We start from the raw sequence: 13,723 nt of genomic DNA on the forward strand, positions 1-13,723 counted from the left end.
AACCAATCAAACCTTTGATACTTTATTACCTATTATTGAGGAATATGGGGCAGAAAGTTGTAAAAGAGAAGGTTTATTTTTCAAAAGTTTTTTTTAAGCCCAAATGTCCTCTAATTCTGGAACGACCCAAAAGTGATTGACAGCAGTGACAAGTGAAAAATGACAGCATCAGGGCCAAAGGAGGTCAAACAAAATATTCGGGTTTTTGGTTAAAATTTGTGAATAACACTATTTAGTTGTTCCAGTTTCTTATTTGCCTAATAAATAACAACTAAATTTTTAATTTGAAACAGATTTCAAAAATAATTGCGTTTTTTTTTTTAAGACGGGTGGTCTAATAAATTTGATAAGCAGTGTATGTGTTTGTTTGTGTATTTTTGTGGAAAATACGCAAAACCCCAATCTGATTCCCAAGAAATACCACACTTCTGTGGACCCTGAATGCAGCTCGTGTCTGTTGTGAAAGCTCGTGGAGAAATGACGCCCATTATGGCAAGCCATAAGAACTCTACTTTCACTTCCTCCAGCTGCAGCACAGATGTAGTTACAAACAGCACTCTAGTGGTACCCGTGACTAGTGCCTGGAGCTGGTTCCTTCTGAAAGTAAACTGTTTACAGCATTTTGGCGTGGAAGCAGTACTACGGTAGGACTTATTTGTGGTTTTATAGTGGAGTTAACGTTATAAAGTATTGCACAGTTAGATTTTATGTGACCTACGTGACTTACAAAAACAAACACAGCGGTTGTAGCCGATGCTAATGACACAACAGAGCAGTAGTTATTTCTAAAAGTCTGCATTTTAATTCAGTTCAAGTCTCTCGTAATTAAGTTCAAGTCTCTCGGGCTAAACTTGGGGATTTTCAGCTTTACGAGGAAATAGGTTTTTGGAACAAATGTCAGAGTTGTGATTTACTATCATTCAAACCGGTTCTTCTTCTCTCAGGTGTGACAGTCGGTACAAAACAGAAGCATTAAAAGATTAGGAACAAAGCTGTAACACAACAGAGGAAAAGCTCTCTGGTAATGACTTTACAACTAAACCAGCTCAGGATATTGTAGTTTATAAGAGTTACAAATCACTACACAACTTATGGACAGCTGTCACTCAAAATATGTTTTATTTCATGTGTGCATTTATTGTATTTGTGCATGACTCTTAGCAGAAGTGCGACTGCCAGTACAGTGGAACCACTTTTATTACAGTATTACTTTTATTGACAGTATGCATTCCTGCTTCAGAGTCAGGTCAACGACTGAGCTATTTCACAGTCAAACATAGAAAAATAAGTATATTTCTGCAATTAACATCAGGTCAAGTAAGTAGTACGTTACAACATCAGTTACAGGAGTGTAATGACCAAAGATGATAGGTTATCAGAAGTGTTATTGTGGCAAGTCTTACAGCATCAACAATAAATGCTACTTGTAGCACTACAACACTCTGTGATGGAACCCTGTCTGAGTCTTCCAACCATCCGTTAGCTGGATAGCGTGGCAGTGTGTGTTTGTGGGGTGTGTTCATATAGAAACAAACTAAGGGAGGAAGTTTATACTTTCACACAGTTTCACACAAAGGTGAATTTTCAAGACTGGGTCAAAATATAGAGGATCTGCTACAGCTAATGTAGTAGTTTAACAGTACAACTGTCTAAGAAATGTGCAACTGGTTATGTACAGTAGACCCAGATGATGTGTTGTAATCTGTGGTCTTTGTTCCCTTGGAGGGGTTGCTAGCCTTGCTCACTTGATTAACCAGTCTTGTGACTAACTCAGAAACAGCATTTGAACACGTCTACACTGGAATTGCAGAGAGTTTGGCAAAATCGTGTCATGCTTAAATGACTCACAATATGGCATTCTTGTCTTGTCTTCTGTTGTCCCACAGATGTGACTGTTGTGTGATAAATATGGTTCAGATGGAAGAAGCCAAAGTGTCGTGCCTTAGCCTTCTCACCTACCACAGAGAGCTGCTGGTGTCCAGGCTGAGGAGCATTCAGTGCATCCTCGACAACCTGTTGGCAGGTGGCTTCCTCTGTGAAGAGGATGTTGAGATTGTTCAGCGAACTGTCACTAAGACAGATCAGGTAGGAAAACCTGAACAGGGCATTTCCTTTTTAAAAAAGAGACCATTTTTTAAATTAAAAAAACAACAATAGTACAAAAAATATAGTGTTTATACAATTTTCAGTAACTTTATTTCCTCTCATTATTTTTTAGGTGCGCAAAATCTTGGAGCTAGTGCAATGCAAGGGGGAGGAGGCCTGTGAATACTTCATTTTCATCATATATAATGTCCACGATGCGTACATAGACCTCCAGCCATGGCTGAAAGAGATCAATTACCAACCAAGCAAAGAAGTTACAGTGATGAAAGTGGTTAACACTGATCCCAGTAAGTATTACAGGAAACTGTACTGCTCTATGAATTTCTTTTTATCTACTTAATGAATTTAATGTGGGAATGTTTGTTTCACGACGTTTTTCTTAAATTCTTCTCTTTAAGGAGAAGCCAAGCCCTCGTTATGCAAAATACTTTCTATTGCATTATATTTGCTACCACATTACTCTTTGTGCACGAAGCATTTCAATGCTGAAACTGGTGGGAGTGAAGTTTTTAAAAAATGTTTAACATATTGTTGGGTAGTAACTAGTAACAATAGCTGTCAGGTAAATGTGGTGCAATAAAAAATACAGTGGTTACTTCTGAGTACATCTGAGTTCAAGTACCTGAAAATGAGATAGGATTGTAGATATACTTTTTACTGTTGGACTGCAGATGTATCACACTGTCATTTAGGAATGCATTTTTACAGAATTATTAAATTTTTTTATTTTACTATTTCAAAAAAAATCAAGCACCTTAAGTCTGCACAATGACATTACATATTAGTAAGTTATAGTATAAATTTAAAACCCAATCTACATGTTTATTTATTACTCCAAACACACAATATTCAGTATCAAAATGTGTCATCAAGTGCTTGGGCAGACACCAGAATACTACTTTGCTGGCATTTGTCAAATTTAAACAAGAGCAAAAGTTCTCACACTACATTACAAGCAAGAATCTTCACCTTATGTCCAAAACTCTTTGAATCATCTCATGTTTTGACATTTGGAGGTTCCATAATCCATACGATGGGACAAGTTAATGAACACATGAAATACATTTTTCTTTTTCCTTTTTGGGTCAGCTATGGTCAATTGTGAAACGGCTGAGCTGTGGTCTCAGCATGTTGTGAATGCTTCCTTGCATTCTCACCATACTCTGCTCCAGACCTTTGTGTAGTTTCCTCTTTCTTGTCCTCTCCCCTGGCATGTTTGTGCACAGTCCGAATAATTGTAAATTAAACATTGAGTTCATCATGTTTTAAATATGCAGACTGAGAAAAAATACACACTAAATGTGTCTGTAGCAAACAAAAAATTTGAGTCCTTTTACAACTTCTAAATTTCTGGTCTATCGGATGCTAAAGCTAGTGAGGTTTGTTCAACACTTGGTGCAACTGTGTGTAAGCAAGCAAGTTTTCTGGCCACACAAGAAGTTTGGTGGGTCTGGCTGAGGTTATAATCCTCAAAGATTATTCTACGCGATGAAATACAGTATTTCAGCATTTAGGAGTTAACTTTAACTTGACTTACATGAGACATTTCACACAGATATTCACGTTTTGAATAGATTAAATAACTCTGATCATAGACAGAAAACAGCAGCTAATTCACCATCTATGTCCTCTCAGTCAGCAGGTACTGTGCGAAGTTGAGACATGACATGAACCGGGACACCAGCTTCATCATGTCGTATGGCCAGAAAGAGGAGACCCGGCTGGAAGACCTTTACACTGACACTGTGATGGAAGTGTTGAACAACTGCAATGAAAGTCTGGGTTTCTTAGAGAGCCTGGACCAGCTCCTGGGAGACAACTCAGTTTTCAATCCCCAAGGTGAAATCATCTATGTAATGGGGGATGCTGGTGTGGGAAAATCCATCCTTCTGCAGAAGCTTCAGAACCTCTGGTCCCAGAAGGAGCTGCAGACAGATACAATCTTTTTCTTCAAGTTTCGCTGTAGGATGTTCAGCCTCTTCAAGGATACAGACCAGATCTCCCTCAGAGATCTGTTGTTCAAGCACAGCTGCTACCCAGACCATGATCCAGACAATGAAATCTTTGATTACATCCTGCGCTTCCCTGAAAAGGTTGTATTTACCTTTGATGGCTATGATGAGATTCAGGAGCATGTCGACTTGATGAATGTTCCTGAGGTGGTGTCACCAGAAGACAAGGCAAGCCCCCTCCAGCTGCTCATCAGCTTGCTCTGTGGAAAACTACTCAAGGGCTCAAAGAAGGTGCTGACAGCCCGAACAGGGATTGAGATCCAAAGTACAGTGATCCGAAAGAAGGTCATGCTGCGTGGCTTCTCTCCAGCTCACCTAAAGGTTTACATAGATCTGCACTTTAAGGAGCAGGAGCATAGAGACCTGGTGTCAGTTCAGCTGAATGCTAGTCCCTACCTCTGTGGCCTGTGCTCCACCCCGCTGTTCTGTTGGATTGTATTCAAGAGCTTTAGGCACCTACATACAATGCATGATAGTTTTCATCTGCCTGACACCTGCGTCACACTCACTAATATCTTTCTCCTGCTGTCTGAGGTGTTCCTCAGTCGCTTAGCCTCACCTGCACCATCTTTGCTGAAGAAAAGCACTCGCTGCACCTCAGAGACATTCACAGCAGGGCTCAGGCCCCTTGCTGCGTTTGCCAAGCTAGCACTACAGAGTATGGAGAGAGGTAGCTTCATTTGCAACCAAGAGGAGATCAGTGCTTGTGGTCTGACAGAAGAGGACCTGCCCCTGGGCTTTCTTAGACCTGTTAGTGAGATTGATGCCAATGGAAGCCCTGCTACGTTTGAATTCCTCCACGTCACCCTCCAGTCTTTCTTGGCAGCATTTGCTCTTGTGTTGGATGAGCAGGCTGCTCCCAGCTCTATCCTTAAGTTCTTCACCGAGTGCAGCAGGAAAAGGCAACAGTTCTGTCTGCCTGTTGATTTCTGTATCAGTAGCTCCTCAAGGTCCAGTGAAAAGAAGCCGTTTGCACCTAATGAGCACCTTCAGTTCACAAATCTGTTTTTGTGCGGGTTGCTGTCCAAGATTAACACAGGCCTGATGGGACATCTGCTATCTCCTGTTTTATTAAGGAAAAAACAGGCCTTGCTGAAGTCTTACCTGTCTACCAGTGTCAGGTCCCACCTGCAGGGTTTACCCCACCACAGTGCTAGTGATGGCAAGGTAGTTCATGTTTTGAGCAACTTCCTTTGGATGCTGAGGTGCATCTTTGAGACGGGGAGCAAAGACATTGCTCAGATGACAGCGAAGGGCATCACAGCTGAATTTATCAAGCTGGGTTACTGTAACATCTACTCAGGTGACTGCACTGCCCTGAACTTTGTACTACAGCATCGTAAGAAACTCCTGGGGGTCGACATGGACAACAACAACATCAGTGACTATGGAGTGATGCAACTCAAGCCGTCCTTTTGCAAGATGACAGTAGTGAGGTAAGAAGTACAGACATGTTCATAACTACCTTTTAATTTCCACTAATAGATGATCTGATTGATTAAATGATGCACAAATCAAACTTCTGGCCTTTAGATTGTGCGTCAATCACCTGTCAGACAGCAGCATTGAGATCCTTGCAGAGGAGCTGTGCAAACACAAAGTTGTGAAAACTTTGGGGTGAGTAAACATCGTCCAACATCAGTTGTACCAAAACTGAGTAACCTGCCCTTAGTACTGTTAACAGTGTGTGTCAAGGTATGGGATATATTAGATGTGAACAGTCAGTTCTTTGAGTCAACATGTTGGATATAGTTGAAATGGACAGTAGTAAAGACTTACACAAGGCCAAATAATTTTTCCCAGAAAACTAGGCCAGAGCATTTCCAAGAAACCAGTAAAATGTTAATGACAGAGGAGTGATTTTTGTTTAGGCCAGTTGGCTCTGCTTTAATGTGCATGTATATTAACAAACAGGGCCAAACTAATTTCACTTCTGTCAGAGGCAAAGACCAGACTGTAGCCTTGTATGCCAATGGAGAAGTGTTCTGTTTCAGATTCCAAGAAGGGCAAAGCAATAAATAAACTCGCAAATAAATTTTACTACAGAAATGACTAGTCAATTTATCAATGAGTCAGTTGACAGAAACTCAATTTGCACCCAAAATAAACAATGACATTTATTTTTCTTAAACACATTTTTAAACAAATATGGTCTCCTCTCTGGTTTTTCATCTTCATTGCAATATACTAAATATTGTTAGGTTTTAGACCATTAATCAAATAAGAAGGCATCAGAAGATTTTACCTTGGACTGTGGGAAATTGTCTTATTTTAAAGCATTTATTGAACTAAGTGAGCAACTGATTGTTTAGGAAGTAATTCTCTGATGAATTTATATGATTTATGTACCTGTCCTCAGGCTTTACAATAATCACATCACAGATGCTGGAGCCAAGCTGGTTGCTCAGATAATTGAGGAATGCCCAAAGCTGCGTAATGTCAAGTATGTTCAGACTTGTATCAAGAATAAGTGATTGAAATATGCTGTGGCTTTATGTCTCTTAAATTGATGCATTCATTACTTTTTCCGTAGGATTGGCAATAACAAGATCACTAGTGTTGGTGGGAGGTATCTGGCCAATGCAATCCAGAAGAGCACTTCGATATTTGATGTGGGGTAAGATGTCATTGCTTTGAGGTGTCTTTGCTGATGCAGTTCAAATGAATCTCGGATATTTCTAGTTAGTAGTGAGGTGTGAAAAGAAATGACACAGGATAGCTGCAGATGATGAGCAATATATAGTAAAGTACAGCTTTTTTTTTTCCAGACAAGTTTCTGGCAGTGAAAAATTGCTTCATCCTCATTATTTAAGCACCAGAATATAATGAAATACTGATACACACGGCAACAATAGAATCCAAAGAACACAACATCACCAGGATGCTTCAGCTGTCTTGTCAGGCCATCCAGCCCACCTGAAAACATCTAGGAAATAAATACTGGTGATATGAAGAAGGTTGTTTAGGTCTTAAAATAGAATATCAGTCTCTCATCTGGGGCTTTGACATTTTTGCTTCCAGGATGTGGGGGAACAGTATCGGTGATGAGGGAGCCGAAGATTTTGCTCAGGCTTTGAGGAACCACCCAAGCCTTACCAACCTCAGGTAGCAAGGCAAGGCAATGTGTAAAAAATAGTCAATAAAAAGCTGAGTCAAACTTAGTGACTCCAATCATTCCTTTTTCTGTCTGTGTTCCAGTTTGTCAGCCAATGGTATCACATCTAAAGGCGGGAAGTGTCTGGCAGAAGCGCTGAAAGAAAACAAGGTCCTCCGGATATTCTGGTAAGCACAGTGACATAGAAAGTTTGAGCTAAAGCTGTGTCTACATCAGAAATGCAGTAAAGGAGCTAAACTCAATGCTGTCACTAGGTCATGTTTCCAGTTTTTTTACTACCATATGGAATTTATTAGATTTATTATCGCCTTTAAAAAACAAAAAACTACTTTGCCAGGTAAGCACTTTTCCCTCCAGAGTGTGTGCCATGTTGGTGTCCATATTATAGCCTTAAGATGTAGCTTTAGCAATCATTAGCAGAGCAGGAGAAGGGTGTGCTACAAAACAAGCTAGACCCGGCCCAGCTGCCTTTATGTTAGCTGACAGATAATTGGCATCATGCTGTGTGTGCACGCTTCCTAAAATAAATCGATCGCGTGCCACCTAATTGTATCAAGAGGAGCAGGTTGCACAATGAAGAGCTTTGAAAAAACAAAATGGTTTTTGTTACCGCAAACAAAAGAGCAATGCTGATAGTTAATTGTATTTTTTTATCACCTCAGTGCATTCACAATTCAGCTGCTTATATCTAACGTGACAGGTGCACATTAAAACTCTTAAATTTTAATACATTTAAATGTTATTTCTAATACTGTCCAATAATGAAACATATGTGGAAATCACATCATTGTTTTGCCTAATCAAAGTGAATTTAATTTCATTCATTATCTGTGATTAATTGTTTGTATTAAATATCAATAGACTCCTCAACTTTCAGATCTACTAGCTGCAATACCAGCGGTGCAAATGGAAATGTATTATGTCTTTATGGGTTTAAAACATATGGTAAAGATCGCCATTAATGCTTCCTGTATAGATTAAAATAAGGATGTATGGGATTTATGATAGAAAAACTGTTTGCGCTGTGCAGAATGACTCTCTCTAGAGCAGTATCTGTCTGTGCTGTTGTAGGTTGGTGCAGAATGAGTTGACTGACGTTTCAGCTCCACACTTTGCAGAACTGATCAAAGCAAACACTGGTTTAAGCCACCTCTGGTACGGAAAACACACAGGCATGACCACATTTACACTGTATTTACTGACTACACGTCTGCATTGGTGAGATCCGTGATGCTGCTGAATATCGTGGTCCCTCATTGATTGTTAAAAAAGTCACCTGCTGTGTATATTTGTCTGCAGGTTAATCGGCAACCAGTTCACTGTGGATGGAATGAGACACCTCGCTGAGGCACTGACTCACAACACGGAACTCAAAGAGATATGGTGAGGATCAGTTAGAATTCAGTGACATTTTCTTTTCACCTAAGCTACTGGTCATACCAGAGGTCATTTGGATGGGAGTAACTTTGCAGGGGCTGGGCGAAGGAGAAAAAAAATCCCAGTGCTCCCAGGTAAAGTTTTTGACAGACAAAATTATTACTATTCATAAATCTACCATAGTCTTTTATCAGGGATGCAGAGTAATACATTCCTTTAGTAGAAATGCTGTTCAGCTCTCAGATGACTAACACCTGAAAGCACTAAGCTAATTTGGCCCATTTGGAACAAAGTGGGCAGACTTATTTCAGGATCTATGTCTCTATTAGTTTAATTTGTATTAATTTTTTGCATAGATAATATCACGTGACATACACCTGAAGCAGCCTGGATGTGCACAAAGCTCTCCTTGATGATTATCAGCACAGGACAAGCAGTGATGGAAAGTATTGAGTCCGCTAGTGAAAGGTGTATGGACATACAGTGTCTTTCAGTAAGAAACACCCTGAACCTAGCTTAAAATTCTGATACAGGTAGGACGAACGGTGCGAAAATGCTTAAGACTATGCAGTACTGAAAAAACTGACAAGTCTGCTGTGTAGAAGAATTCCTTTTTGGATTGGGTGTGGATTGTTGTGTTTTGTTCCACCTGTAGCAGGGAAGCTTGTTGACTTCAGAACTGCCCTGATTTGTCACTGATTAGCTTCTTATACACAGAAATAAGTAGTTGTAAAGAAGTAGTAAAAACTTACTAGGTTTTGTTTAAAGATAAAAACACAGCACAGTCTGATTTTTTCTTTCCTTTTTTTTTTGGCTTTAGCAGTCAGCTGAATTAGCATCCAATCAGTATATGGGTATTGGATATGTCTACAGAATCTTGATGGTTATTGCAGGGTGTGTAGGGATGTGTTTTGAACAAATGCCTTATGGTGTCTGATCATGTTCCCACAGCGCGAAAGGAAACCAGCTCTCTGAAGAGGAAGAGAAAGAATTTCAATCGGAGAAACGTCTGCGGTTCCACTGACTGGGCATGCGAGTCGGACATGCACGTGCTGTCATATCTGTATCTTAGAAAACATGGAGTGTGTGTTTACTGTGTGTATGCAAAGTGTTAGCAGTAGCACACTGATTTCCTCTGATGTTACACTTTCTGCTTTTACCTAATACTGTGGGTGTGTAATTCTGTCGATTGTGCACTTGTTAACCCTTGTTAACCCTTTCTGATTTTTTGCTCTGTACCGAATGTATTTCCTGTTTCATGTCGGGGAAGTTTACTTTGAAATTTTGTAATATTGTCACAGATGAAAAAAGGAAGTGAAAATGGTAATGACTGTGCTGACTTCCTTCCATGCATATTTTGTTTTATATTATTACATACAAACAATATGTACTGTACGGAACTATTTATTATTAGACTGTTACCCAAGATGCTGTCAGTTTCCCACATACAGTATACGATAAAAGTAATCGCTCATCCGTGCAATATCACTTAAATTTCAAATGATTTAAAATTCTATCACCATGTCAATATTTGCATTAGTTAAGCAGTAGGGTATTTTTTTCAAAACTAACAGTTTATATTTACTACACTGAAAGTGCAGGACCCGCAGAAAAATAGTTCCAACAAAATTCAGCAGAACTCTATTGTTTTCTTTACTGCATTTTTTTCAACCAATTTATCTTCACCATCATCTGGCCAAAGAATGTGCTCTCAATATTCATCAGACTTGAGCAAAGAGCAAATGCTGTTTTGTTGGGATGACATCTTTAGAGCTTCATGTTATCCAATATCAGAGGTAGATTGTGAAAGCAGTGTCTTTATTTTTGGAGGATCGTCACTTTTTTAATCACTATGCCATATTCCAGAGCTTCTCATTACTGCTGCAACTGTGGTTTGATTGATTTTGAACTGTCCACCAACCTTCCTGTAATCTTTTCTATCTTTGTGAAGCCACAAGTCGGATATTTTTAAATTCCTCTGGCATTTCTTTTCCATGTTGAGCCATGATTCAGCTATGCAGATGGACACAGGCAATAGACCCAAACCTCGTGTTCACAGATCATGATTTAACAATGAGCAAGCAGTCAGGCTGACTGGAAATCACAAATTCACACCATTTTATTTCAGTGATCACAGTTAGTCACTTTTATTTCATTGAGTTTATAGTTTGGGCTCAATAGTTTCAGTATGGTTTTTAGAAAGCAAGTGTTTGAATATTTATATGACAAAATACTTGTCAGCTTAGAGATAATGCATTTATTGAGAACCATTTCACATTTAAGTGACTTTTCACAGGAGCTGGTTCTCACATCAGCTGTATACTATTCATGGAATGTTTCTGGTTCACGTCAGCTGGAATAGGGGAAACAAAGGAAGGCAGCATATGTCTGTTAACTGTTTTGGTGATGTTTACAGATGGATAAAAGGTATCCTTCCTCATGTTGTCAGCAGATGAATTGAGTGATTGTAGACGCTGCAGGTGCTGAAAAGTCTGTATACAGTATGAACAAAACATGGAGCTCAGTTCAGTCAGGGAGACTAGTATTCTTTGCATTCATTGCTCTTTTGTCCTTTTTCCCTCCAGGGATCTTCTTCATCCCAGACAGTTTGGCTTATCTTAGCAGGTAAATTTAACTATGACTTGTTCCTTTGAAGTGCTCAGTGACTCGGCACTGAAATTAGCAATGTCACCGCAATGGAAGGCAGTTGTAATTCATGTTGTAAATGGTACCTGTCTTTTTTTTCTCATATTTGAAATGCCTGCTGTGAAAAAAGCCTGTATTTGTACATTGACAGATAACATATGATGCGGTTCCATTCTGGTTTATGTCTTTCAAAGCTACTACTCCTCTCATGCAGAAGCAAAGTTTGGGGATTTGTCAGAGAAAGAAAGAGTTGGCTGAGGCTGAGCTGTTGTGTAGCATGGGTCAAGCTACAAAAACCTTGGATCCTACACTTCCCACAATGCATGTTTTCACAGGCTGAGCATGAATAATGTATTAATATGTGTAAAATCATCTCTTTCAGCTGGTTAGGGTAACTAGTCCATCTCAGATGGAGTCTAAATGAACCAACTAGTCTTTCTTGACTGTTAGAAAATATGCATGTGTACAAAAGAAAAACTTCCTTATGGGCTGTTCACCAAGCTCTGTGTCACATATTTGTTTTGTGGGGGAAAAGTCATTGTTACACTGAACGGCACTCTTTCTCTGTGGCATTTGCTAGCCAGCACTTCCAACTACCAGGAAATAAACTAAAGATGCTATAAAATGCTTGACTGACTTTACAGTGGATCTTACAAGGTTTACTTAAGGACTCTAGTCCCTGTTGGTTCAGTGCCCACAGTACACCGACATACAAGCTTAAGGCACACCACGGTATTTCTTTCAAGACATCTCGCTAAACATTAATAACGTGGGTATCTGCAGGTCTTGGAAAGTCTTAAAGTCACTGACTTCAGTTTGCTTGAAAAAAAGGCCTTAAAATGTATTAAAATGCTTCAGTTTTATTTACAAAGGTCTTGGATTCCCTTTAAATAAATCACTTTATACTTAATTCCTCAATCTGTCTATTTTCTGAAACTTACCTGTGTCCAGGTATGGATGAATTATGAATTATGAGACAGTGTCCTCCACTTTTACTATACAGGACCAATATACAGTGTTTAATGCCTTATATCGTTTTTTTTTTTTAACCTTTGCAGCTGTTTATGGGAGCTCAGTGATTTTCAAACAAGTACCATTAACTGTCACTTTATCCAGAGGTTCTGTCCCAGGGCCTGTTAAAATGTCCTTACACTGGCTCCATTATTTGTTAAAGGTAGCGTGCATGACTCTGGAGGAAGATTGGAGATATTTAACTAGTTAGCATATTTAACAGGTGCCAGATTTCCCATCCCTTTCTGTCCCAGTGTCCCTCCATGCCCCTTAAAGGGGAACTTCGTTTTTTTTCAACCTGGGGTCTGTTTTCATATGTCATTTTATACATGTAAGTGATGGAGAAATGAATTTTTGACATAGCTCCAGTATTTAGCCAGGCAGGCAGCTTAGCAGCTCAGCTAGCAGCTCAGCTAGCGAAAAGTATGGGGCAACTTGCCCCCCCGCGTCAAAGTCCGCCCCAACGTGCTTTTTTTCCCACACTGACCGGCTCGGATAGTCTCAACGAGTGTCCCACAACATACTAGAGATGAGAAGTGAACGAAAACCTCCACATTACTTGGCGATCGCTATTTGTTGTGGTCTGTATCCAAATCTCAGGACGCTAGAAAGCAAATCTCGTTCCGAAATCGCGCGATAGCTCGCGCCAAAACCGATGTTTTCGTTCACTTCTCATCTCTCATATGTTGTGGGACACTCATTGAGACTATCCGAGCCAGTCAGTGTGGGAAAAAAAGCACGTTGGGGCGGACTTTGACGCAGGGGGCAAGTTGCCCCATACTTTTCGCAAGCTGAGCTGCGAAGCTGCCTGCCTGGCTAAATACTGGAGCGATGTCGAAAATTCATTTCTCAGTAATTCACAGTAAACAACTAACGAATCATGAGAAGATATTCTCTGAATTTGGAGAAAAAAATGTATGGTTTGAATCACTTCCTCCACTGATTAATTATGAAGCTGGGAAGTTCTGACAAAATATGTCAATAAAGCCATGTAGCAACAGTTATTATTATAGCATTCTTCAACAAGTCTGATCATGATAAAAGTTTCCAAAAAAAAATGTCTTAATAATTCAGAAACGGGGAATAACCATGTGTACAGGGGATTTTTCATTTTTCAAATAGGGGAAGCCCTGACCGAAAGCTGTGACAGTTGCACAACAATACCACATTTATGTCAACACCCAGTTGACGAGAAAGATCTGAGGCTTTAAAGTGAAAGAGTTTACTGTAAATACTCTCCATGATAGAGAGATCTGATCAGCATGTACAGCAAGCAACCTAATATCACCCTAGCTCAATGGAGAAGACTCAGACCTTCTGTGGTGGACAGTTGTTCACTGTAGCTGCTGCTACTCAACCAAGAAACATGGCGGCGTTATGTGACGGCCGGTATACGTTTGTCCTTCTGTTAATCTGTCTGTCTGTTAGCAGCAATACTCAAAAATTGATTTGGATG

The 13,723-nt window shown here is 39.7% G+C and overlaps 1 protein-coding gene across 1 annotated transcript; it reads left to right on the forward strand.

The window, feature by feature from the left end:
• Positions 1-475: 475 nt before the first annotated feature.
• Positions 476-10,986, forward strand: nod1 (nucleotide-binding oligomerization domain containing 1). The gene is made up of 12 exons (XM_022186997.2): positions 476-644; positions 1,887-2,085; positions 2,219-2,393; positions 3,742-5,554; positions 5,652-5,735; positions 6,478-6,561; positions 6,652-6,735; positions 7,140-7,223; positions 7,317-7,400; positions 8,305-8,388; positions 8,533-8,616; positions 9,562-10,986. Exons 1-12 carry the CDS (start codon positions 478-480, stop codon positions 9,632-9,634), a joined length of 3,015 nt encoding a protein of 1,004 aa, XP_022042689.2. The 5' UTR covers positions 476-477; the 3' UTR covers positions 9,635-10,986.
• The last annotated feature ends 2,737 nt before the right edge of the window (positions 10,987-13,723 follow it).

Source organism: Acanthochromis polyacanthus, chromosome 12 (genome assembly GCF_021347895.1).
Source record: "Acanthochromis polyacanthus isolate Apoly-LR-REF ecotype Palm Island chromosome 12, KAUST_Apoly_ChrSc, whole genome shotgun sequence".
NCBI classification, from domain to species: Eukaryota; Metazoa; Chordata; class Actinopteri; family Pomacentridae; genus Acanthochromis; species Acanthochromis polyacanthus.